The sequence below is a fragment of the Bombina bombina genome, chromosome 1 (genome assembly GCF_027579735.1).
Source record: "Bombina bombina isolate aBomBom1 chromosome 1, aBomBom1.pri, whole genome shotgun sequence".
In the NCBI taxonomy this organism is placed as follows: domain Eukaryota; kingdom Metazoa; phylum Chordata; class Amphibia; order Anura; family Bombinatoridae; genus Bombina; species Bombina bombina.
Window position 1 is genome coordinate 1,455,149,136 of NC_069499.1, and position 27,995 is coordinate 1,455,177,130.

Here is a 27,995-nt window from a genome sequence, read left to right on the forward strand (position 1 = left end):
TTTGAGTCAGGAAAGAATATTTTTGGGTTCGATATCCCTTTAATAAAAAAAAGTCAACACATATACCAGAGAACAATCATAATCTGTCAACAGAATAGTCTGGTTAATAAAGCCCCTCCCCCAATCTCTCACCAATGCACAATTTATTTTATAGATAAATCACATTGCTTTATTATCTTTACAATTTTTCACATTTCCTGTGGAGCTGCTTTGAATCCTAGTGTCTTTATCTTATTAAACATTAAAACAGTGTTTTCCTTAACACAAGTAGTTCATATTAAATTGTTATAAAACAAATACAAAAATCAAATACATTAATACAATTAAAATGAGACATCTGTGTTACTACCTCTTAGAATGTATCCATGATTAATTATTTAAATAGTCTCAGACTCTAGTTTATTAAGAGGTCATTTAAAATAATAATTATCTGCCCTCTACACCATTTCTGTTTTATCCCAAGATCACTACAGAGCATGAGACTTGCTGAAGGAAGCAATGATGGGACACTTATTTGGAGCTAAATGTCTGGATTAGAGACCCCTATGAACATTCTAGCCTACGCCTCTGTTTGAGTAGTAATCATTGGAGACACAGGTGGTCCTTTTCCTTGGCCCAACAGTGATGATCTGTAAGGGAAGAATAGTCCATCTCTCCTGTTGGATAAAACATTAGGCTGGAACTATAACCCCAAAGTATTTTCTTAACTGCTCCAGGAACACAAAGGTAAGAACAGTGTGAGGTATGAGCCTGATCCCAGCTGGCACAAGACCCTGATGAAACAGGAAAATATATAAGAATCAGGAGAATTTGACATTTGAGAGCACAGACAAGATGGTGAGCATAAGAAGTTGTGAAGAAAGAGAGGAGTTTCCAGTGCTGAATGCAGGGGGGGGGGGGGGGATTAAACAGTAATCTGAAAAGTTCTCATAGCACCAACCTTGTAAAAAGCTAGTGGTCCCAGTTTTGCAGTCTCTGCCGCACAATGGATGACCCCCTGTAAGACAGATATTGTTAGTACTTCACCAAAATTCACAGCCAGTGTCAAACATATGTAGCTCACCAGTCACTTACCCGGTATTCCCCCTTAGAATTCATAAGTCTTGTTTTTAAGACATCTAGTGGCTGGCACAGGAACGTGGCACATCCACCCTGCAATGCAGAAGGAGGCGGATATGTGAAGCTTGAAAATATATTTACAGCATTGTTTAGGTCATTGGTCGACATAATTAAAAGCAAAAGCACCACAAATGGCTGTAACTACACGTGCCATTACTAAAGGCCCAGCAGAGCAGACTATTCCACTTAAAGGATGTTACAGTCATAATATGCAATATTTCAAGGGACATTAAGTCAACATTAAACTTCATTGATTCAGATAGAGCATGCAATTTTAAATAACTTTCCACTTCTACTTCCATTTTCATATTGTGCAGTCTTTATGTTCACACTTTTTTTTTTCTTTTTTAAAAAGGTACCAGCTGCTACTGAGTGTGGGCAAGAAGTCATAGAATATATATATATATATATATATATATATATGTGTGTGCGCGCGATTGGCTGACAGCTGTCACATGATATAGGGGTAGAGAAATAAAAGGAAACTTATTTTGTCAGAACAATTAAAAGCTGACACTTGTCTAATGCTGTCTACACACACACTCCAAAGAAATAACTTGCACCCGGTTTCTTCAATGAGGATGTTACCACTTTATTCACATATTGTGGTACACTTCACATCCAAAACCATCCAACGTTTTGTATCCTTGATAAAGGTCCCAGGTGGAGGACCGAAACGTTGGATGTGAAGTGTACCACAATATGTGAATAAAGTGGTAACATCCTTATTGAAGAAACCAGGTGCAAGTTATTTCTTTGGAGTGTGTTTGGAGACTCTGCACCGGCCACATTTTGCAGGGACATAAGCTCAGGAGCTTGTGTGTATGAAGCAAGTTTTGCCAGAATGTTATCCAGATGCAAGAGCACTAGATGGCAGCACTATTTCCTGCCATGTAAGGCTTAAGACACCTAACAAGTTCTCTTAAACAAAGAATATCATGAGAACAAAGCAAATTTGATAATAGAAGTAAATTTGGAAACATTTTTAAACTTGTATGCTCTGACTTACAAAAGAACATTTGTGGGTTTCATATCCCTTTAATAAAGGAACCTAGTGGCAGCTGACAGTGGTATCATTCTGTGACCTTGTAAATCCCCTTAATAATGATCTCCAGGAGCGATTTTCTTCCTACTAGGGCGCCTAACTGTAAATCTTGCATTGGTTCATATTCCAAGGAACACTTAACCCCCTTGGCTGCTAAAGAACACCCCCCCCCCCCCTTGCAGAAAGGAGGTTAAATGGTGCTTTCACATACAACAATCCCACAGCCCAAATTCTAACTCACCGCAATGGAGCTGGCCAGAAAATGTGTAAAAATGTTATCAGACAGAACACCCGTGTTCAGGACAAGTTGCTTTGCCTGGTCATAGCACGCCAACTGAACAGAAGAAAAAAAACACACAACTGAGTTAAAGCATAAAACATAATTTATGTAAGAACTTACCTGATAAATTAATTTCTTTCATATTGGCAAGAGTCCATGAGCTAGTGACGTATGGGATATACATTCCTACCAGGAGGGGCAAAGTTTCCCAAACCTCAAAATGCCTATAAATACACCCCTCACCACACCCACAATTCAGTTTAACGAATAGCCAAGCAGTGGGGTGATAAAGGAGTAAAAAGCATCAAAAGGAACTGGAAATATAATTGTGCTTTTTTTTAAAAAAAAAAAAAATTATTTAATTTTTACAGGGGAACTTGGACAACACCACACAGCATTATACAATATCAAACATCATAAGGCAAGTTGTAGGCAACAAAGTACAGTCTCATCAACGTAATAAAGTCTGCTTGGAGACCAAAAGTCTTTTTATGAACCATGTAGGGCGGCCAAGCCTCCTGCATTATTATAACATTTAAACAAAACAACAACAATTAAAGCAAAACACAAACTCAAAAACAAGAATTAATCGCTGGTATTGATTGGTTTAAAGACCTAGCATTTCTGAGTATAACTGAGCGCATTGTGGGAAGAGAAGAGGGGGAAACAATTCAGGAGGTACTGATTGCACAACAACGAAGTTGCTTATTAACACATAAGATCCTTCCTGCAGGCATGTGGTATTGTACCTGTTCAGACCCCCCCATATAGAACTATAGTGCTTGCGCTCAAATAAATAATTGGGTGCCGTACTTTCAGTCGTAAAGGTAGATACTGTTAATACCATGTGATATATAAATATATATATGCATCGACGGATGGTCTTAGTCACAAACCTTGGGTCTAGTCAAACAAGCAGTGGTTCATTCATTGCGTCTGTCATGTTATATCAAGTGTCAGCTTCAGAACCCGTTAGGCACCAACGGCCATGGAGATTTTCATTAAGCATAAATACTGTATGTTGGAAAGGACTCAGGAGTCTTTCCCGTAGGCCTCTCGGTAAATGCAGTATGTATGGTTCCCACTTGTTTAAAAATATTTTTATTCTGGCCTCGCGGTCTCCTTGTACATCTACCTGTTCTGTCAGGAGCTGCTGATACAGTACGCGAGTTAGTTTTTTGAAAGGAGGTTCCCTATTCTTGGCCCAATATTGTAACATTAATTTTCTGGCCTTAAGTACAACTAGGTTGAAAAACTTTTGATGTCTAGAGGGTATGTCAATGTCCTGAAAGAATAGTACGTTTGCTGCGGCCAGTGTTATATTGGTCTTAAGCACTATTGTCAACCAGAATTTAACTTTGCCCCAGAATCTCTGCATCTTAGGACAGTCCCAGATTAGATGTATCAGGTCAGGGGTGGAAGCCATGCACTTGGGACATATGTTTAGCGCATCTGTAATCCATTTTGCTCTAAGTTTGGGCGTTATGTATGCTTAATGTAGAAATTTTACTTGTGTTTCCCGTAGATTCGAAGATAGGGTAGCTGCTCTAACAGCTTGTATGCTATGTATGATATGCTCTTGCGTAACCTCAGGGATTCTCTGTTCTTGCCATTTAGTCACTATGTCCTGCATTATTTGTGTCTCACTGTGTGCTACGATTAGTTTATAAATGGGCGTGATGGAGTGTATTCCTTGGGAGGCCAAATTACAAAGTGTGACAATTTTAGTCTTAGTCTTATCTATCGAGGTAAACCCTCAGACAGAAGGTTCTGGACATAATGTCGACTTTGAAAATAAGCGAATCTATGCGTGTTGGGGAGAGTGTATTGTGCTTGAAGATCTGAAAAAGGATGTACCTGATGTGTGGTAGGGTTAAGCAACTGCGCCACCATCTTTAGCCCCTGACGTTCCCAGAGTTTAAAAACAGCCGTTGTGTATCCTGGTATGAAATCAGGATTGCCCTGTAGTGGTAAGTATTTGCTGAATGTGAACTCCATTCCCCATGGTTTGCAAAGTTTAGTCCAAGCCCTAATAGTATGTTTTGTTTTACATGTAGGGGGAGGGCTGAAAGCTGGGTGTGTGGCAAGAAAGCAGGGTGTATTGGTGCTAGTAATTCATATTCTATGGGGGGACAAAAATGGTCTGATTGGGTCAACCATCCCACTATAATCTTGATCAGCGATGCCCAATTGTACCATCTAAGATTAGGGAGGCTAAGTCCACCCGAGCTGATTGCCAGCTGGAGTCTACTTATTCTTGGTTTTCCCCGATTCCAGAAAAACGTACCAAATAAAGTGGCTAAAATTATTGAGGTCTCGTTTTGTGAGAAGGATAGGAAGCATCTGGAGGAAGTAAAGCAACTTTGGCAGGATGATCATTTTTAAAAGATGGATCCTGCCTGTGAGGGAGAGGGGCAAGTTCCCCCACCCCCTCACTTGATTATTAATGAGGGTTATAATGTTACTTATATTCAGGTGGTACAATTTATTAGTGTCAATATGTAAGTGGATCCCTAGATAAGTGAAAGTTCCTGTGGTTACTTTTAAGTCAGTACCTTGTAGTGTTTTTTTTGGGGAGTTAAGTAGCCATGTCAATTCGGATTTATCCGTATTAACTTTGTAGCCTGTGAATTTGCCGAATTTGTTTAGTTTATGTAACAAGTTGGGTACATTGACATGTGGGTTGGGGACATACAACAGAAGGTCGTCAGCATAGAGGGACAGGTGTAAGGTTTGCCTATGAATTTTTAAGCCTTCGCTACACTGACGGATATAACATGCTAATGGTTCTATTGCTAAGTTAAAGAGTAGAGGGGACAGGGGGCAACCCTGTCTGGTCCCTCTCTCCAAGAGGAATGATGGGGATAACTGGCCATTAATAATTATAGAAGCTGACGGTGATGTGTACAGCTGTCGGAGTATGTTAAGGAAGTTTCCAAATATGCCAAACTTTTCCAAAGAAGTGTACAGGTGATCCCACTCTATTCTATCAAACGCCTTCTTGGCGTCAATGGCGAGAAGGCAGGCGTCAGTATTGGGTTTCTGTGAAACTGTGTAGTGTGGGTTATTATAGTGGGATATAACGGCTAGTGTCTTTCTGATATTGACCACTGAAGTGCGGTGCTTGATAAAACCAGTCTGGTCAGGATGTATAACTTCAGGTAATAAAGATGCCAACCTATCTGCTAAAATTTTAGTGAATAATTTGTAGTCGCTGTTAAGCAACGATATCGGTCTGTATGAGGAGGGTTGTGTATGGTCCCTGTTTGGTTTCGGGAGTATGCAAATGTTAGCGTCCGTGAATCTCTCATCTGGAATGGATTTCCCTAGTAGGTAGTTAGAATATGTGGTGGCTAAGGTTGGGGCTATGTCTGTGCTGAGAATCTTATAGTATTCAATCGGGAGGGCGTCGGGGCCTGCCGCTTTCCCTATTTTCGAGTTTCCAATAGCAGGTAGCACCTCTTGTACGTGTATGGGAGAATTAAGGCTGTTTCTTTGAATATCCGACAGCCGGGGTACTGTAACCTTTTGCCAAAACGTGTTCTTGTCTTCCTTACTTATATTCTGCCTAGTATATAGGGATTTGTAATAGGCTGTGAACACCTGCATTATGTCTTTAGTGTCTGTCTTGAGGTGTTCCCCCGATTTAATTGCGGTTATAATGGATTTGGGCGTGTGGAGTCTCAGCAAGTTTGCTAAGAGTTTACCAGCCTTATTACCATGGCGGTAAAACCTGCCTTGCCTATGTAGGTTAAATTTATGATCAAGAATCTGTAAGTGTGTATCTCTGTTCTTTTTAACAGTGTAGTATCTTTGGCGGTTTAACTCCGTGGGGTGAGCTAGGTAAGCGTTGAAGGCAGTGGTTAAATCTGATAGGAGTTGTGTGGTGTCCCTCTTTTGCGATTTGAAGTGATGGGCTGTGTATGCCGTGATTTTGCCCCTAATGACCGCCTTGGAGGCATGCCAAAACAGGTCAGGATTAGTGCTGTGCTGCTCATTATCAAAAGTGTATTCTAACCAGTATGCCTTCAGGTGTTGTCTAAAATCAGCATTGGTATATAGCTGGGAGGGAAACTTCCATGACTGCTTGTGAATAATTGTGCTTTATACAAAAAACATAACCACCATAAAAAGGCTGGGCCTCATGGACTCTTGCCAAGATGAAAGAAATGAATTTATCAGGCAAGTTCTTACATAAATTATGATTTCTCTCATGTAATTGGCAAGAGTCCATGAGCTAGTGACGTATGGGATAGTAATACCCAAGATGTGGAACTCCACAGAGAAGTCACTAGAGAGGGAGGGATAAAATAAAAACAGCCGCTTTCCGCTGAAAAAAAAATAAATCCACAACCAAAATAACAAGTTTTTATCATAATTGAAAAAAAAAAAAAAAAAAAAAAAAAACACACACAAATTAAAACATAAGAAGAGGAATCAAACAAACAGCTGCCTGAAGAACTTTTCTACCAAAAACTGCTTCCGAAGAAGCAAATACATAAAAACGGTAGAATTTAGTAAATGTATGCAAAGAAGACCAAGTCGCTGCTTTGCAAATCTGATCAACTGATCTAGTAGAATGAGCTGTGATTCTGAGGCGGGGCCTGACCCGACTCCAAATAAGCCTTATGAATCAAAAAGCTTTAACCATGATGCCAAGGAAATGGCAGAAGCTTTCTGACCTTTCCTAGAACTAGAAAAGACAACAAATAGACTAGAAGTCTCCTGAAATTTTTAGTAGCTTCAACATAATATTTCAAAGCTCTTACAACATCCAAAGAATGCAAAGATCTCTCAAAAAGAATTCTTAGGATTAGGACACAAAAGAGGGGACAACAATTTCCATATTTATGTTGTTAGAATTCTCAACTTTAGGTAAAAAAAAAAACCTGCCTTATCTTGATGAAAGATCAGAAAAGGTGACTGACAAGAAAGAGCAGATAATTCAGAAACTCTTCTAGCAGAAGAGATAGCCAAAAAGTAGTTTAATATCCAAAGAATGCATAGGCTCAAAAAGAGGAGCCTGTAAAGCTTTCAAAACCAAATTAAGACTCCAAGGAGGAGAGATTGATTTAATGACAGGCTTGATACGGACCAAAGCCTGAACAAAACAGTGAATATCAGGAAGCTTAGCAATCTTTCTGTGAAATAAAACAGAAAGAGCAGAGATTTGTCCCTTCAAGGAACTTGCAGACAAACCTTTATCCAAACCATCCCGAAGAAACTGTAAAATTCTAGGAATTCTAAAAGAATGCCATGAAATATAAGTCTTCCAAGCTCAATAATAAATCATCCTAGAAACAGATTTACGAGCCTGCAACATAGTATCAATCACCGAGTCAGAGAAACCTCTGACTAAGCACTAAGCGTTCAATTTCCATACCTTCAAATTCAATGATTTGAGATCCTAATCGAAAAACAGTCCTTGAGACAGAAGGTCTGGTCTTAAAGGAGGTGGCCAAGGTTGACAACTGGACATCCGGACAAAGTCCGCATACCAGAACCTGTGAGGCCATGCTGGTGCTACCAGAAACACAAACAAATGTTCCATGATGATCTTGGAGATCACTCTTGGAAGAAGAACTAGAGGCGGGAAGATATAAGCAGGTTGGTAAAACCAAGCAACTGCCATCGCATCCACCGCCAATCGGAATTAAGGTAGAAAAAATCCTATTGGCTGATCCAATCAGCCAATAGGATTTTTTCTACCTTAATTCCGATTGGCTGATGGAATTCTATCAGCCAATCGAAATTGAAGGGACGCCATCTTGGATGATGTCACTTAAAGGTACCATCATTTAGTGTTAGTCATCGGATGGAAGAGGATGCTCCGCGTCGGATGGCTTGAAGATGGACCCGCTCCAGACAGATGAAGATAGAAGATGCCGCCTGGATGAAGACTTCTGGCCGTCTGGGTGAAGACGTCTCAAGGTAGGGTGATCTTCAAGGGGTTAGTGTTAGGTTTTATTAAGGGGGGATTGGGTGGGTTTTAATGTTGGGGGGGGGTATTGTACTTTTTTTTTTTTACAGGTAATAGAGCCGATTACTTTGGGGCAATGCCCCGCAAAAGGCCCTTTTAAGGGCTATTTGTAATTTAGTATAGGGTAGGGATTTTTATTATTTTGGGGGGCTTTTTTATTTTATTAGGGGGATTAGGTTTAATTAGTTTAAAAAAAAATTTTTTAAATTTTATTATTTTCTGTAATTTAGTGGGGTTTTTTTTTTTTTTTTAGTACTTTAGTTTATATAATTTAATTGTAATCAATTGTAGTTAGTTTAGGTAATTAATTTAATTATAGTGTAGTGTTAGGTGTAATTGTAACTTAGGTTAGGGTTTATTTTACAGGTAAATTATTAATTATTTAATAACTTCCTAGTTAAAATAATTACAAACTATTGTACCTAGTTAAAATAAATACAAACTTGCCTATAAAATAAAAATAAATCCTAATATGGCTACAATGTAACTATTCGTTATATTGTAGCTATTTTGGGGTTTATTTTATAGGTAAGTATTTAGTTTTAAATAGGAATAATTTATATAAAATAGTAGTAATTTTATTTAGATTTATTTAAATTATATTTAAGTTAGGGGGGTGTTAGGGTTAGACTTAGATTTTGGGGTTAATAAATTTAATATAGTTGCGGCGACCTTGGGGGCGGCAGATTAGGGGTTAATAAATGTAGGTAGGTGTCGGCGATGTTAGGGATGGCAGATTAGGGGTTAATAAAAATGTAACTAATGTTTGCGAGGCGGGAGTGCGGCGGTTTAGGGGTTAATATATTTATTGAAGTGGCGGTGATGTCCGGTTGGCAGATTAGGGGTTAAATTTTTTTTATTTAAGTGTTTGCGATGTGGGGGCTCGGTTTAGGGGTTAATAGGTAGTTTATGGGTGTTAGTGTACTTTTTATCACTTTAGTTAAGAGTGTAATGTTACGGCGTTAGCCCATAAAACTCTTAACTACTGACTTTTAAATGCAGTAGGAGTCTTGACAGAAGAGGCTGTACCGCTCACTTTTTCCAAGACTCGTAATACCGGCGTTAGGCAAATCCCATTAAAAAGATAGGATAGGATCCCTGGACCGGTACCTGGGAAGTTTCTTGTTTAGATGGGAAGCTATCAGATCTATTTCTGGAAGACCCCACATCTGAACAATCTGAAAAAAAAACACATCTAGATGGAGAGACCACTCCCCCGGATGTATAGTCTGACGGCTGAGATAATCCGCTTCCCAATTGTCTACACCTGGGATATGTACCGCAGAAATTAGAGAAGAGCTGGATTCCGCCCAAGAAAGTATCCAAGATACTTCTTTCATAGCTAGGGGACTGCGAGTCCCACCCTGATGTTTAACATATGCCACAGTTGTGATATGGTCTGTCTGAAAACAAATGAATGGTTCTCTCTTCAGAGGCCAAACCTGAAGAGCCCTGAAAATAGCATGGAGAATATGGATTGGTAACCTCGCCTCTTGAGATTTCCAAACCCCTTGTGCTGTCAGAGATCCACAGAGAGCTCCCCAACCTGAAAGACTTGCATCTGTTGTGATTACAGTCCAGGTTGGACGAACAAAAGAGGCCCCTTGAATTATAAGGTGGTGATTTAACCACCAAGTCAGAGAAAGTTGAACATTGGGATTTAAGGATACGAATTGTGATATATTTGTATAATCCCTGCACCACTGATTCAGCCTACAAAGCTGGAGAGGTCTCATATGAAAACGAGCAAAGGGGATCGCGTCCGATGCTGCAGTCATGAGACCTAAAACCTCCATGCACCTAGCCACTGAAGGGAATGATTGAGACTGAAGGTTCTGACAGGATGAAACCAATTTCATTCATCTCTTTTCTGTTAGAGACAGAGTCATGGACACTGAATATCTGGAAACCTAAAAAGGTGACCCTTGTCTGAGGAAACATGGAGCTTTTTGGTAAATTGATCCTCCAACCATGTCTTTGAAGAAACAACACTGGTTGATTCGTGTGAGATTGGCAAAATGTAAAGACTGAGCTAGTACCAAGATATCGTCCAAATAAGGAAATACCCTGTTCTCCGATTATAGAGAGTAGGGCACTGGGAAATTTTTTTTTTTTTTTTTTTTTTTTAAAGTATTTTTATTTGAGAAATTTCACAGATAACAGAAACATCAAACACATGCAACATCTTCGGCAATATAGGGTTAACAGATGTGATAACCAGTACAAAATCAATGGTCTCTAAACAAATGATTCTAAATTGTTGCAAGGCAGATCAAACTTTTCTCAAGTTTTATAATAGGCTGTCAGAAGTATAGCATAAATTAAATGGTCCCCTTTGTGCCATATAAAAAGAAAATTAGAGAATCTATACCGATAAAATTAGGGCCGGGGGGGGAGTTAGCCTTAAAGTTTTATGGGGGGGGGGATGCAGCGGGCAAGAGCCGCTCGAAATATAATAGGGGGGGGGGAGGGATGGAGGGCGGAGCCAGTTTAGAATATCAAATTGATAAATACAATGGAATTTCTGAGCTGTCAAGTAAACTACTAATGAAGTCGGCCTCCATTTGTGCAATGGTTATGTTAGATTCTGGGCCAGAATACAGATATAAAAATTAGAGAAGATTCATGATGCTCTTATACTACGTGCAGGACTGAGCTATGTTACTATCAAAAGCAGCCATTGGCCAATAGCATATAACTAATCTTGGGTATAGAAACAGCAAATAAACGTTATACCAAATGGGGCCCACGTATCTGGGGCCAACTGGTTTGAGAGGAGAGGTGCAGAATCGCTATGGGTGTATTCAGGGAGAACAATCATACCAACCTGCTTCACAGGTAACATCAATACCCCCTATGGACCAGCACAGGGAGAAATATCGGTCATTCCTTGGTGAAGGAGCTCAGGAAGTATTAGGGTTAGTGTCGTTACAGTTAGTATGGAAGTAGGAGTCATTTGGAGGATGAGCCTTCTTCTGCTACAATGGCTGCTGCGTGTGGGAGGTAATACCACAATACACTAAGCTATACAGTGAGGTAAATAACATATTAAGGTCTCACTATTCTAGGGCACCTATCCACATTCTGGCTCATATACACTGGTTATTAGGGAGAGTAAGACAACTATAATAACACATCTGTAGGAAACACTGACATGTTTAACCTAGAAGCAATATATAAGCGATTCATTAGCAATCACACAAAGGTAATACTGGTCTCATATGAATATATATATAAATAATATTTGAAGCTTATCTGAAACTTAGAAAACATATGAGGACCATGAGATCTGTGATAAGCTCGGAAAACTATGCATAGAAGTTTAACAAATACATAACTGAATAAGTAATTAAAACCACTGTAAACATTCATGTACTGAGTAAGATTGGGGTTATCCTCCTGAACCTTTGTTTAAAGATGTGAGCCAAAAACAAAATGATACAGCTATAGCAGAGATAGGACAACATTGATAAGGTTGCAGCCCTAAATAAGGAAGTGCAAGTGTATTTTGGAGTAATTATGTATGTCTTATATAGAAAGGTAGAAAGGAATTCCTCAAATATCTAAATTCAGAGTAATAGTAGCCTGTAGTAAGGCGCTCATATCCTATGTTATCTATATAGGAGTATTATGTCGGCGTCTAGGAGTAGGAATATAGCTCTACAGTGCCATGTCTAACTTAACTCTACATAAGTCTATACGAGAGCATTATGGACGTATCTCCGCAATTATAGGCACACGTCTATATGTCACATCAATTACTTTGAGACTCAAAACTGTGAAAGTGTATCTAAAAAAGAATTCTGTGCCGTACACATACACCAGAACAATACTGCAAATATGAAGATCACAATAGCCTGGTATATGATATGCGCCACAAACCTATATAAGTCATAAGTCACCATGAGGTCTATATTCAAGAGGACTGTATAGAACATATGAGCAGATATAAGTCTTAAGCGTCAGCTGCATAAATTACAAGGCAGAGAGAATCCTTACAGGGCATTTTAATGGGCTTAAATGAGTGCTATTATTATCTAAAGGTTTTAAGGGTACAGGAAAGCAGTGCTGATAACATATAGCTATAGGCTAAGGGGCTTTCTCAAAGATCAACAACCCTTTAAATCACAGCTATAGAGGAAAACATTCGATAAACAGAGAAGTAACAGTTAGTCAGGTGTGAAAGATAAAAACAAAGAACCCTAACTTGAAAATATAACAGAAGGCCCAAAAGAAAAATATCCCAAAACAAAATGGTCCATAACCAAAACTGATATAAGGCTAGGGAATCAACTGTGACCAAATAAACTGTTTAACTTAGACAGTAGCTTAAGAAGCTTTATGCTCTCGGGTACATGTAATGTCAATACTCTAGCCCACACCTATCCTTGCAGAGTTCAAATAGAGTAATTGCTGTGTGAGCCTAGCGATCATAAGAGTCCAGGTTAGTGATTGCTTAACGGCTGAAAGTTCGTAAGGTAGAGGGGCAGATATTGCGACATACCATGTGGATCTCCTCTTAAGCTGAACCCTCACAGCTGTCTTCACGGAGTACACAGCGGCAAAAGGGAGTCGGGTTGGAAGTTTAGCGTTATTTGAGAGATCTAGTTCAGGGTGTAAACCCTCTGCCGGAGGCATTGTAGAAAATTGCCATGAGCTCTCCAGAGAGGATTCGTCAGAACGGTCACCCTTCTCGAGTTGGACATCCATGGTAACGGGTATTACACTTTGCACCTCACCGCTTAGATACTGTGTATGATCCGGTGGACCTGTGTTGTCAGAGGCTTCTAGCTTGCTATTTGTTGGTGACATCCGTGTCAAGTTAGCAAGAGTTCTCAGCTCCCAGAGTAAATCCCAGTGGTGGCTATCTAGCGTTGTTATTAGGTTATGCAGCATGCTGTTGATGCTCCTCTCCATACTAAAAGGAGAAGTCGTAGCAGGTATATTACACGTCTGGAAAGGACTTTACTTGAATTACAGCTACTAGCTTGTATCCTTGGTTAGCCTTGGGAAGTGAGGGTGAAAGGTGTCTGAAGTCGCTACTTGTGGAAGGACTGCTGGCACACTGTAATATGCAGTGAGGAAGAAATATGTCTTAAGATGGCGGCTCACTCCACCTGATCATAGCTACCTTCTTGCTGATCGACGATTTATGTCGTTTATCACTGCATTGAGGTGGAGCTGATAGATTGTCCTGCACTCTGGAACTTCAGTAGGGATAAATTTTGTGATAGAGCTATTTATATTTACATATAATAGTGTTCTGGATTCTCAACATTCACGAGCTCCAGAACCACACGTCTTGCTCCTTCAGTTGCTGGCTCCGCCCCCGGGCACTGAGAACTTTTGAAAAAGATTCTTGGAGCTGTCGCTAGGCCAAATGCAAGAGCGACAAATTGGTAATGCTTGTCTGGAAAAGAGAATCTCATAAACCGATAGTGGTCTGGATGAATCGGAATATGAAGATATGCATCCTGTAAGTCTATCATGGACATATAATGACCTTGCTGAACAAAAGGCAGAATAGTCCTTATAGTCACCATCTTGAAAGTTGGCACTCCAGATCCAGAACTGGCCTGAATGAATGTTTTCCTTACTTTGGGACAATGAATAGATTTGAATAAAACCCCAGACCCTGTTCCTGAAACGGAACTGGTATAATTACCCCTGAAAGCTCTAGATCTGAAACACACGTCAGAAAAGCCTGAGCCTTCACTGGATTTGCTGGAACATGAGAGAGAAAGAATCTTCTCACAGGTCTTACTCTGAATCCTATTCGATACCCTTTAGAGACAATGCTCTGAATCCATTGATTTTGGACAGAATCTGCAAAAAATGTTTTGGAAAAATTTTAATCTGCCCCCCACCAGCTGAGCTGGAAAGAGGGCCGCACCTTCATGCAGACTTGGGGGCTGGCTTTGGTTAATTCCAACTTGAAGAGGGTTTCCAATTGGAACCAGATTCTTTGGGGGAAGGATTGGCTTTCTGTTCTTTATTCTGTCGAAAACTATTAGAAGCTTTAGATTTACCCTTAAATATTTTATCCTGAGGTAAAGAAAAACTCCCTTCCCCCCCAGTAACAGTTGAAATAATTGAATCCAACTGAGAACCAAATAAATTATTACCTTGGAAAGAAAGAGATAGTAATCTAGACTTAGATACCATGTCAGTATTCCAATTTGAGCCACAAAGCTCTTCAATCTAAAATAGCTAAAGACATAGATTTAACATCAATTTTGATGATATCAAAAATAGCATCACAGATAAAATGATTACATGTTGAAGCAAGCGAACAATGCTAGAAAAATTAATACCCGTTTCTTGTTGCGCTAAACTTTCCAACCAAAAAGTTGATGCAGCTGCAACATCAGCCATAGAAATGGCAGGCCTGAGAAGATAGCCAGAATATAAATAAGCTTTCCTTAAATAAGATTCAAGTTTCCCATCTAAAGGGTCCTTAAAGGAAGTACTATCTTCCATAGGGACAGTAGTACATTTGGCAAGAGTAGAAATAGCCCCCATCAACTCTGGGGATTTTTTTCCCAAAACTCCAACTAATTGTTGGCAAAGAATACAACTTTTTAAACCTAGCAGAAGGAATGAAAGAAGTACCAGGCCTATTTCATTCCTTTGAAATCATATCAGAAATAGCATCAGGAACTGGAAAAACCTCTGGAGTAACCACAGGAGGTTTATAAACAGAATTTAAGTACAATACATATATTTAGAACTTTACATTAATACATAAAGTGCCGAACCATAGCCGAGAGTGTCTTAAGTAATAAAAACATACTTACCGAAAAAACACCCATCCACATATAGCAGATAGCTAAACCAGTAATGAAACAGTTATCAGTAGAGGTAATGGAATATGAGAGTATATAGTTGATCTGAAAAGGGAGGTAGGAGATGAATCTTTACGACCGATAACAGAACCTATGAAGATTTCCCACGAGGAAAACCATAGAATTCAATAGGCGATACTCCCTTCACATCCCTCTGACATTCACTGTACTCTGAGAGGAATCGGGCTTCAAAATGCTGAGAAGCGCATATCACAGAAGAAGATCAAGCACAAACTTACTTCACCACCTCCATAGGGAGACAAAGTTTGTAAAAACTAAATTGTGGGTGTGGTGAGGGGCGTATTTATAGGCATTTTGACGTTTGGGAAACTTTGCCCCTCCTGGTAGGATTGTATATCCCATACGTCACTAGCTCATGGACTCTTGCCAATTACATGAAAGAAAGATGCATAAACGTAAAGATATGGGTTTGTTGGGTATAGAGGTGGTGGAGATCTTGGGTAAGAAAAAAAAAAAAAAAGCACAATGGGTGAACTCAAGGAAATCAGGTAGGAAACGGACCACAAAGTGTTTAGGGAGTGCATCCTGCAGAAGATCTCACCTGCCCCACAGTCACCAGAGCTCCTCTGCTAGACGCCATTGTGCCACCTGAGAACAGCTTCCGGAAGCCCTCTGAGGAGAGAGAAGTATGTGGTGTCATACCAGTATCTACATATGCATCCGCACAAGCTGGCATCACAGAAGGGCATATTTTGGTCTGGGGTAACCAAGCCTGTGCAGCAGGATTTGGGAGTAAACTAACTGTAGGGTTGTTCTATGGCATGATGCGTTCCCAAAACCTATGCTCTACAAAATGTATTTATTACAAGTCTGTGATCCATGGTTATGTGAATTGGGATGCATGACCTCTCCATGTATCTATCGCATCTAGTTAGAATTAGTAGGCAAACAAATTACTGAGTATGGGGGTTTGGGGGCAGCAGATTTCCCAGTGCCGAGAACAGCTCAAAAACTAAATACACCTGATGCCAGTACTGCACGGTGTAGCCCGTAATCCTAGTCTCTGCCTTGCACACTCAGAACTTACCTTCTCGAAGGACTCTGTACATGCCGTCCAAGGCATGAGCGTAACTGTGGGAGAAAGAAGAGTCAGGTTTTTATAGACACCCCCCCCCCCCAAAAAAAACCAACAAAACAAAAAAAAAAAAAAAAAAAAAAAAAAGTATCATAACTCATATAACCTACTTTTATTTAAACTAACTGCACAGCTCTAAAACAAATCCATAGTTCTCTTTCACTACAAAGTTCTTAGTTGCCTTCACTCTTGGAAGCCAAATGGAGAATGTATAGACAGGAGATATTAGTGCACAAGGTCATCGGACAATGAGCTTAGCCAGTAGTATGGGAACAATAGGCAATTTGTATATAGATTATACAAGAAGGATCCTGGCAAGTACAACATTTGAAGAAAAAATAAAATAAAAAAATAAAAAAGTATCTTACTTGCGTCTTAGATGTGCTGGAAGCTTCATGTCATTCTGCATCCTAAAAAGACATTGATAGTTATCATAAACTACCAATAAGCACAGCATTCAAATGACCTAAAGCACATTGTAATTACAATAAGAAATTTCATTAGTATTTCGAAAACATAAATAAAAATGTAGAAGCCAGCAAATGGTGAACACTTCATTGCAGTTATTTTTCAAAAGCCAAACTCCCCCACCAATTCAGGCTTGTTAAAAAAAAGAGTACACAAAGATAGCTGTCAATTTGTTAAGGAGCTTGCACGGTTTTGTAGTATCATATTACCAGTGCTGAGGGGCCATTAGGGACAGATATAGCAGGGCTAGGCTTGTAAAGACTGGTGCACAAGTTTATAAATTGCAGAATTGAGAAACTTTAAAAAGAGATAAAATATAGAGTAAGTGGAGCAGAATAAATAAAAAGTATAAAAGGTTTTACTACACATTGGGCTAGATTACAAGTGAGGCGCAAAACAGGGAAAAAAACAAAAATCTGCCTTTACAGAATTAGGAAAGAAACATCAAAGTACTTTCTTAAATCTCACAAACCCAGACAGCTTTAGATAATCAGGCCCTGTGTTAATTCGACCACTAGACTCACATGCCCTCTCCTGGTAACTAATGGGATTGCAGCCTCAACATCTGTTCACATATGTTCTAGTGCTGAAAAATCTGGTCTGTACTAGACTTCAGAAAAAATGCCCAAAACTCCCCTTTAATGCCACCCACACTAAGCTAAAAACATAGCTCCAAGCTGCCACAACTTATGATTTATTAAAGGGAAAATCCTAAGGAAAAACCCAGACTTACACATTAACTCTCAGAATACAATTTAGCAGAAAATAACCTAAAATATACAGTCTTACTACTACTACAACAGTCTCTTTCAGTAACGTGGTTCAAATATTAGACAAAGGCCAAAGCTAAATAAATGAAGGTTAATTATGCGAAAAAATTAGCACAATGCATTAATAATAAAAAGATTTTAACAAATAGAATTACACAAGCAAACACTTTAAAATAAAAAGGAGAAAATAACAGAAGCCCTTATAACTTTCCTAGTCTTTGGTATCTGCGCCATGGTGCCTTACTCTATCAGTAACAGCTTCCCATGTAAGAATGAACATTTCATTGATAAGACACAAAATTCTTATACAAGAGTTTAGGAGAACAAGTTGCTTGCCCCTCCCTCTTTGAAGGAGAGAAGAACATGTCAGAATACCAGTGAACTTAACATTTTAAAAAGATAAGTCTTTTTGGTTTACCTATATATAAAGAGCTTTCAAATGATGACAGTTTCAACCAGCTATTTATTTACAGAATAAATAAATTGTAAAATTACACACATACATACAGTATCTCACAAAAGTGAGTACACCCCTCACATTTTTGTAAATATTTATTATAGCTTTTCATGTGACAACACTGAAGAAATGACACTTTGCTACAATGTAAAGTAGTGAGTGTACAGCCTGTATAACAGTGAAAATTTGCTGTCCCCTCAAAATAACTCACACAACCATTAATGTCTAAACTGTTGGCAGTACAGTGTACACCCCTATGTGGAAATGTCAAAATTGGGCCCAATTAGCCATTATCCCTCCCCGGTGTCATGTGACTTGTTAGTGTTACAAGGTCTCAGGTGTGAATGGGGAGCAGGTGTGTTAAATTTGGTGTTATCGCTCTCACACTCTCTCATACTGGTCACTGGAAGTTCAACATGGCACCTCATGGCAAAGAACTCACTGAGGATCTGAAAAAAAGAATTGTTGCTCTACATAAAGATGGCCTAGGCTATAAGAAGATTGCCAAGACCCTGAAACTGAGCTGCAGCACAGTGGGCAAGACCATAGAGCGGTTTCACAGGACAGGTTCCACTCAGAACAGGCCTCGCCATGGTTGACCAAAGAAGTTGAGTGCACGTGCTCAGCATCATATCCAGAAATGGTCTTTGGGAAATAGATGTATAAGTGCTGCCAGCATTTATGCCAAGGAGAAAGGGTGGGAGAGGTCAGCCTGTCAGTGCTCAGACCATACGCTGCACACTGCATCAAATTGGTCTGCATGACTGTAGTCCTAGAAGGAAGCCTCCTTTAAAGATGATGCTCAAGAAAGCCTGCAAACAGTTTGCTGAAGACAAGCAGACTAAGGACATGGATTACTGGAACCATGTCCTGTGGTCTGATGAGACCAAGATAAACTTATTTGTGTCTTGTCTACAGTCAAGCATGGCGGTGGGAGTGTCATGGTCTGAGCCTGCATGAGTGCTGCGGCACTGGGGAGCTACAGTTCATTGAGGGAACCATGAATGCCAACATGTACTATGACATACTGAAGCAGAGTATGATCCCCTCCCTTCGGAGACTGGGCGGCAGGGCAGTATTCCAACATGATAATGACTCCAAACACCCCTCCAAGATGACCACTGCCTTGCTAAAGAAGCTGAGGTTAAAGGTGATGGACTGGCCAAGTATGTATCCAGACCTAAACCCTATTGAGCATCTGTGGGGCATCCTCAAACGGAAGGTGGGAGAGTGCAAGGTCTCTAACATCCACCAGCTCTGTAATGTCGTCATGGAGGAGTGGAAGAGGACTCCAGTGGCAGCCTGTGAAGCTCTGGTGAACTCCATGCCCAAGAGGGTTAAGGCAGTGCTGAAAAATAATGGTGGCCACACAAAATATTGACACTTTGGGCCCAATTTGGACTTTTCCACTTAGGAGTGTACTCACGTTTGTTGCCAACGGTTTCAACATTAATGGCTGTGTGTTGAGTTATTTTGAGGGGACAGCAAATTTACCCTGTTATACAGGCTGTACACTCACTACTTTACATTGTAGCAAAGTGTCATTTCTTCAGTGTTGTCACATGAAAAGATATAATAAAATATTTACAAAAATGTGAGGGGTGTACTCACTTTTGTGAGAAGATAGATAGATAGATAGATAGATAGATAGATAGATAGATAGATAGATAGATAGATACACACACACCAGTAGAGGCAGAATAAACATTAATGAAAACTAAAACCTTCCCTCTAAAGAGGTTGTCACTTTTACTAATCTTTGGGATTACAACATTTTTTCTGAAGTTAACACACTAGGGGCCTCATTATCTAAAGCTCTCCGCTCTGGCGAGATTATTTAAGAAGTCTCATCAGTATGGCAAAGTCACTCAAAGCAAATTTTTTAGGGACAGTCAACACCAGAATTTTTGTTGTTTAAAACGATAATCCTTTTATTACCCATTCCCCAGTTTTGCATAATCAACAGTTATAATAATACACGTTTTACCTCTGTAATTACCTTGCGTCTAAGCCTCTGCAAACTGCCCCCTTATTTCAGTTCTTTTGACAGACTTGCATTTTAGCCAATCAGTGCTCACTCCTAGGTAAGTTCACGTGCATGAGCTCAATGTTATCTATATGAAAACACATGAACTAACGCCCTCTAGAAATTAGCATATGAACCTCCTTAGCTTTCAACGAAGAATACCAAGATAACAAAGCAAAATTGGTGATAAAAGTAAATTGGAAAGTTGTTTAAAATGGCATGTCCTATTTAAATCATGATTATTTTTTTTTTTACTTGACTGTCCCTTCAAGAAATTGTTAATGCTTTAAAAAAAAAAAAAAATTAAGTTTTTGCTCCATCAAGCCATAGATGAATGTGAAAATGATTATAAATGCATAAACACTTTACTACAAACGTTTTCAGCAGCCAAACTCCAACCATTATTAGCCTTATTTGAAAGAGCCAATCTAGGCTTGTTACTGAAGTACACACTGTTATTCACTGTCATTTTGTTAGCAAAACTCTCATTGTTTTGCAGTCTCTTTATTTTTTACTTCCTTAAAAATCGTTATTATAAATTATTCTTTAACAAGCTACAAACATTAACTTATAAACTCTTTCCAGAATGTTTACATGTAAATTTCATCTTTCAGATAGTTATCGCGGTTATCAGGTGACTTGACATCTTGCTGAGTATTTGTTACAAAGGTCCCTTGTTTTTTTTAGCTATCATTTATTGCAGAATTATTCTCTCTCTCTCTCTCTCTCTCTCTCTATGGGGTTTAAACAACATTATTTTATTTCTGTAAAACTGCTTTAACACTTTCATTGCTGTACCCAACAGACTCCATTAAAGGGACATGAAAACCCAAATTTTTTCTTTCATGATTTAGAAAGAGCATGTGATTTTAAACAACTTTCTAATTTACTTCTATTATCTCATTTTCTTCATTCTCTTGATATACTTTGCTGAAAAGCATATTGAGATAGTCTCAGTAGCTGCTGATTGGTTGCTGCACATAGATGCCTTGTGTGATTGGCTCACCCATGTGCATTGCTATTTCTTCAACAAAGGATACCTAAAGAATTAAGCAAATTAGACAATATAACTAAATTGGTATGTTAAAAATTGTATTCTCTACTTGAATCATGAAAGAAAAATGTTTGGGTTTAGTGTTCCTTTAAGTCTCTTATGTACCAGGTACCTCAGCTAGAGTGTAACAAACATTATTGCTCTCTAATAATACTGGTGGGTGTTTTTTTTAAGTTGTTTTATTTTTTTTTTAAAATAAAAACACACACCACAAAGGTAGCATTTGATATATTCATTAGTAACAAACACAACATAGTCAGACCAAGGCAATGATAAATCATTGTAAAATAATCTGTACTTGTCTACTAAATGAAACCACATGTTTCACTATACTCTAAAGGATCTTGCTAATAGGAGACACCATCTTACTACAGTTTATTAATTCAACAGCTAACAACGGTCATCAACATTTAAAGAGGCCGAAGCTAAACATAAAACATTAAGGGCCAGATTACATGTGGAGCGCTTAACAGTTACACGCAATAAATAAGTGGTTTATCGCGAGCGTTGGCATTCAGTGGGTTTTCTGCTCGTATTACAAGTCGAAAGTGAACGCAATCACGATTTACTTTTGAATTACCACCTCCTCAGAGCTCTGGTTAACTGTTTTTCAAAACAAAAACATAAAAAATACCAATACCTCCGACGATCATATGCAATACTGTAGTATTAATATTGCTGCCAAGTATTAGTGTCAACACTTTAGTCATTTAGGTTTTGCAGTGTTCGTGTCCTAAGCAGACTCACCTTACGTTCACCATATCTGCAGGGGTCCCCACAAATCCACCAGTAAATCCTGAAAATACAATATTTGTATGAGCCTTATCATGGTGTACAGACCCTACAAAAATCAACTAAAATTTTGCTTATTTCAACCTAAAAAAAAATGTCCTTTTACAAAAATGACACACTAAGAGCACAATGATCTCAAGCTCTCTGCTCTGGCAAGATTATAAAAGTCTTGTCAGTATGTGGTACCTCAAAGAATTTTAGAAAGACAAATTTTACCCTGAGAGTAGTTTCTCGCAATGCAGGGTTGTGTATGTGAAGAAGGGTCACATGCATTACAATATAGTGCTCAAAAAGCCCCCAAAGATTTGGCACAATTTCTCTCCATCACTATGAGTTTTTGATCATCGGCCTTAAAGTGAATGTAAATTTGAATGAATAAGTGTCCGGTTTTTAAAACCACTATTAAAAACAGGGGCACTTTCATTCATTAAACTTTACATAGCAGCGTTTTGTTTTTTTAAATACTTACCTTTTTCTTTAGGAAACCCAGACCAGCGATCCTCCACCCGCAGCTCCTCTGAACTTAGCACAGCTATGATGAAACTGGCTTCCTCCAATCATGGCGTGCACCCTGAGGAATCCAGCTCGTGAGGCCACACAACGATTGGAGGAAGCCGGTTTCGTCATTGATATGCTAAGTACAGCATGAGAAGCGGGCGGAGGATCGCCGGTCTGGGTTTCCAAAAGAAAAAAAAAAGGTAAGTATTAAAAAACAAAAAAAAACAACACACGCTTCAATGAAAATTTTAATGAATAAAAGTGACCCTGTTTTTAATAGTATTTTTAAAAACCGGGCACTCGTTAATTAGAATTTACATTCCCTTTAAATGAGAACATCCTGTAAATTATGATGTAGCTGAACCCCATTCTAATTCACATAACTGCCTCCCCAAAATTATTCCTACCCTGTTCTCACCCCCGAACGCTCCCAGCAGAACCTTCTGGTAGAATGGGAGCGGCGCTTTATTGTCTTGGGCCAAGCGGTCTCTTACAGTCTCGTAAATGGCAAAGCGGGTCAAAGAATAGGTTATCTGTATGGGGACAAAAAAACAAAAAAAAAAAAAACAGACTAGCATTACAGAATGACTTAAAAGGACAGTAAACACCAGAATTTGTGTTGTTTGAAAAAGGTAAATAATCCCTTTATTACCCATTCCCCAATTTTGCATAACCAACAATTTTGCATAATAATATACTTTTTACCTCTGTGATTACCTTGTATCTATGCCTCTTATTTCAGTTCTTTTGACAGACGTGTATTTTTAGCCAATCAGTGCTTGCTCTTAGGAGCTTCACGTGCCGGAGCTAAATGTTATCTATATGAAACACATGAACCAATGCCCTCTAGTGGTGAAAAACTGTCAAAATGCTTTCCGATTAGAGGCAGTCTTCAAGGTCTAAGAAATTAGCACATGAACCTCCTAGATTTAGCTTTTAACTAAGAATACCAAGAGAACAAAGCAAAATTGGCAATAAAAGTAAATTGGAAAGTTGTTTAAAATTACATACCCTATTTAAATCATGAAAGATTTTTTTTTTTACTTTACTGTCCCTTTAACTAATTGCATTATACAATGTTATTTTAGAGTCATAAAAGGACATAAAATAAAGTCATAGTGGATTTTGGACATACAGAACAGGAGAATTTTACATGGTGAATGTAAGAGTGGAAAGATGAGCCTTTTTGAATCTGGTAATTGGAAATAAGAGTCTAAAAAAGCGGAGTTGGAGAAAGCTCAAGCCTCACAGGCTGACCATGGTAATGGCTTGAGCCTCACTGACTGACCAGGGGAATGTAACAAAAAGAGTGGTAACCCCTCAAATAATAAAAAGAGTAGAAACTGTTGAAATGGTATATTTAAAACAAGGTAAATTAAATATTACTATTCAGAATCTCACTTTATTAAACAGAATAAAGACACACTAATTAAAAACACCTCAACTCTGCTGCCATAAAGACACTAGTGGGAAAATAATCAATACTGTGGAATTGATCACTAAGAATAATACTCCTGGTTGAGTATGGATGCAGTGAGATTAGAATTAGGGTCGGATGATACTGTGGTATAATTACTTCAAATATTTGTCCAATATTGTTTCATTCAAACAGCCGGGAAGACAATCATTCAGAATCCCTATTGGTCTCTTCTCAACTAAACTCCTTCTATAGAGGGAGTTATTTTACAACTATCTTTTCCTTATATTGGGAGCGCTGACGGGAGAGAAAGCACGAGATACAGGCTATATACACTGAGAAGATCTAGTTAGTTATTGACTGATAACAGTGACAAGATAGGCAGAAGACTTAGAGGGTGACAAGAAGGAAAAAGGGGGCTTAAAACCACAAGCATTAAAAGTTAAATGGGAAAGGTGAGTGGAGAAAGCAGAAGTCATACTTGGTGACAAAGGACACCCACAAGCCTTAAATTTTGACTGATAGGAAATGGTGACTGGTGGAAACATGAGCCATACAAGGAAGAGTGACAGGAGAAGCACAGGTCTTACAGCAGGGTTACTGGGGTAAAGGGGAGAGCCTTACAGGGTGATGGGGAGGAAGCATGTGCTTTTCAGGGTGACTTGGGGCAAAGGGACAAGACTTACGCAGTGTGACCTGTGGTGGATCCATACATGACCTAGACAGTTACTTAGGGATAGGAAGAACATCATAGGGTGACTAGGCACTAGTGGGTGGCAGCACACTACAGGGTGGGTGTCCTACTATGACTATTCAGGAGATAATCACAAGCAGATTCAAAGTTTTTATTGCGCACTTATGCTTAATTGCATTGAAAAACTACTTAAAGGGACAGTCTACACCTGTCATCTTAAAGTCTTACCTTAGAATAAGCTGCAAATAGTCTCCTGCACTCCTTTCTATATAATGCAGCAGTAATGGTAAAAAAAAGTTATTTTAAAATGAATATTGTTTTTGGCCAGTTTGAAATGGATACCAAGCTCCACCCAGCAATGACATCACAATCTGGGCTGCATCTATGCACTTTACTGAATAGCATTGACAGTCTGTTGAATCCAACTAGTGAGCCTTTTGTGATTGGAACAAATATGCAGCCCAGATTGTGATGTCATCAGTGGATGGAGCTTGGTAGCCATTTCAAACTGGCCATAAACAATAATCATTACAAAATAACCGTCTTACCGTTCCTGCTGCATGATAAAGAAAGCCAAGGTAAGACTTTAAGATGACCAAGGTGTAGACCGTCTCTTTAACCCTCTGCTGTCTATTGAGCCAATTCCACATCCCTTTATGCATAACTAATCTTTCCTCATATACAAATTTGTAACAATTAAAAGATACCAATTGGTATATAGCACTGATGCTTAACATAAACTGTTTTGGGAATCTATTTAAAAATATCTCTGTATGGCAGAATGCACAGACTTCTCACCTGTCTGAAAAGTGATGCACTCAAACCATTGTACAAAGCCAGAAATCCATCATTCCTGATCACGGTGATTGCCATGCCGGTCATGCGCACCTTCGCCTCTTGCTGAGTCTGCAGATGAACCTGAAAGGAGGAAACATACAACAAACAAAAAGTCAATGAAAGGAAAAGGAGTGTGCAAGGAAAACTAAACAATGCAAACAAGAAAAAGACAAACAAGATGTTGGATACAAAAAATGGTTTACAACAATGGGGTATATTCCAAATTCTTTAGAAAAAGCTTATCAAGTTACTTATCTACAAAAACGTCCATCGACTTTAGTGGTGAACTTTGTAGAAAACATATTAGGTGCGCTTTCTTAAAGGGTCGTTAGAGAATGTAATTTTATCACTATTGATGCAACACTGTTTATTTAACCCCCACATTGAAGTTAAAGGGACAGTGTACCCTAATTACACTCCCAGTGGGGGTTAGGAGAGATAAAAAGAAAAATAGAAAATAAACATTTTAAGTACTGGGCTTTGGTAAACAGACAAATCAAATAAAGAAGCATTTATGTGTACAGAAAATGATAAAGAGATTTACCTGCAAGAACAACCTATTTCAACAAAAAATGAACCTGAAGAAGTGATTTATCATACATTTACTCTACAGCTAGTATAACAAATCATTGGGGGGAAAACAGTATTACAGTATACCGTCCCTTTAATCATGAAGTTAAAATACCACTCCACTGCTCATTGTGAACAAAAACTGCTGCTCAATCAGCAACGCTAGTTGCACAACCCAGCTGTGAGACTTGTACTGTTAATTTCAGGATCAGTTTGTGCTTGGGACCAGCAGTGCTATGTAACTCCAGAACAGTACTTTGTGTTTGACCCTTTGCAGGGTTTAAAACACATAATGTTGCAATGTTGATTGTGATAAAATTGCATGCCCTAAAGAATTAGAGCATTTATTTTGATTGAATGGCCCTTTAAGGTTTAAAGTAGGGTTGCCACCCGTCCCTTAAAATACAGAACACTTATAAGTTACACATGCTGCAGGGTGTGCAGGGAGGAATATAAATAGTGCTGTCCAGAAACACAATACACGTTCCTCCCTGCACACCCTGCAGCATGTGTAACTCATAAGTGTCCAGGAAAACATGGCTGAGGTGGCAACCCTAGTTTAAAGTATACCCTTATATAAATAAAATAAAAAAATCAGATGAGGGTTCCGAGTAGGTTCAGTAGTCCACTGATTGTTTAATCACTTCTCTACAGAAACAAACGTTGTTGGTTCATGGAACAGACTTCCATTAGAGGTGGTAACAAAGCTATGAATGAATGGGATATGTATAATATCTTCAAATGTATCAAAAAGGACGAGGAAGTCAAAATAAAAACTATTATGATTCAAATCTACTGTCAAAAAACAACAACAAAAAACACATTTTCCAATTTGCTTCTTATTATAAAATGTACCTTTCTCTTGGTATAATTTGTTAAATTGTAGCTCCTTCCCCTGACAGCAAAGGCTGCTTATATATATATATATATATATATATATATATATATATATATATATATATATATATATATATATATATATATATATATATATATATATAGTTAGTATGTATAACATTGTGGCAAACGTTGCAAAAGTGCTGCCATTCATATATATAGCACATTTGACAAGTAAACTTTGTTTATTGTACCCTCCACCTCTACATTACAGAAGGAAATAGGAGGATGGGTCTTCTGCTTCTTATATAGCATCTAAATATGTGTGTTTGTTTTAAGCAATAGAGGTGAATAGGGGGAAGAGTGAATGGGGAAGGACAGGGCAATGAAGGGTGTCAGTGACATGTGACAAGTGCTGTCTCTTTTCTTATGGAAACAAAGGTCTCAGGGGTCATTAAGCCCAAGAGCTCAGTCTCACAGCGCCAAGTGCAAGTTCCTCTGACTTCTCCCTGCATAATCCCCCCCCCCATTACTCTGACTTACGGTTCCTCCCTACAAAGCAGCCATGTCACTTAACGCAATACTTGCAGCTATACAAGTGACAGGAGGCACAGAAGCTTTATAATATTGCCAGTAAATAATAAAAACATGTGTCACACACTGGTAGCGCCAAGTGCAAACACCTTGCACAACAATAGCAAATAAAATGCATGTACTGGTGCTTTACCCTAGGTACAGAACTGCACAATGTCATACTACACACAGCCAAACCACTATAGTGTAAGGTGACACCGAGATATTTCTGTCACAGTCCCCATACATAATACTGTTAGTGGCACTATGTGTCACTACACAAGGCCACTAGTGACATTCCACTGACAGTACAGCAGCGCATGAATAAAGGTTGCAGTCCAGATGTTTCCAGCATCTGCGCCCAGTGCTGCAGCAGCCAATTGCAGCTGTTTGCTTTAGGCTCATAAAGACCCTTTACCTTGAGCAGGTCCAGCGGGTGAGTGCAGCACGCAGCCCCACATGACGCCAACCCCCCAAAGTACCACCGAGACACTCGCTTCTCCGCCATATCCAGCGCTTCTCATACAGGCTCCCTGGGCTGGCAGCAGTAACCTTAAGGCCGGAAAGGACCAAGGGGGCGGGGGCAAGTTAACTTCCAATCACATGCAGGTTAACCCGACTATAGCCACTGCGGGAC

General features: G+C 39.0%; 1 protein-coding gene across 1 annotated transcript; it reads right to left on the bottom strand.

Annotated features, from left to right (window-relative positions):
* Nucleotides 1-27,937, bottom strand: SLC25A10 (solute carrier family 25 member 10). Its single transcript, XM_053705955.1, has 11 exons — nt 27,777-27,937; nt 25,340-25,459; nt 22,849-22,963; nt 21,888-21,936; nt 16,734-16,775; nt 16,318-16,361; nt 15,832-15,902; nt 2,406-2,498; nt 1,075-1,152; nt 941-997; nt 1-773 (listed from the first exon to the last, which is right to left on the bottom strand). The coding sequence occupies exons 1-11, from the start codon at nt 27,864-27,866 to the stop codon at nt 672-674; spliced, it is 861 nt and encodes a 286-aa protein (XP_053561930.1). The 5' UTR covers nt 27,867-27,937; the 3' UTR covers nt 1-671.
* Between the last annotated feature and the right edge of the window lie 58 nt (nt 27,938-27,995).

What these genes read in the sequence shown, in the direction of transcription:
- SLC25A10 (XM_053705955.1), bottom strand. Translation starts at nt 27,866, where the DNA reads ATGGCGGAGAAGCGAGTGTCTCGGTGGTACTTTGGGGGGTTGGCGTCA. An exon ending in ATTCTAAGGGGGAATACCGG is followed by an intron (nt 998 to 1,074) that starts GTAAGTGACTGG and finishes TCTGTCTTACAG; the next exon opens with GGGGTCATCCATTGTGCGGC. An exon ending in GACCACTAGCTTTTTACAAG is followed by an intron (nt 774 to 940) that starts GTTGGTGCTATG and finishes CTGTTTCATCAG; the next exon opens with GGTCTTGTGCCAGCTGGGAT.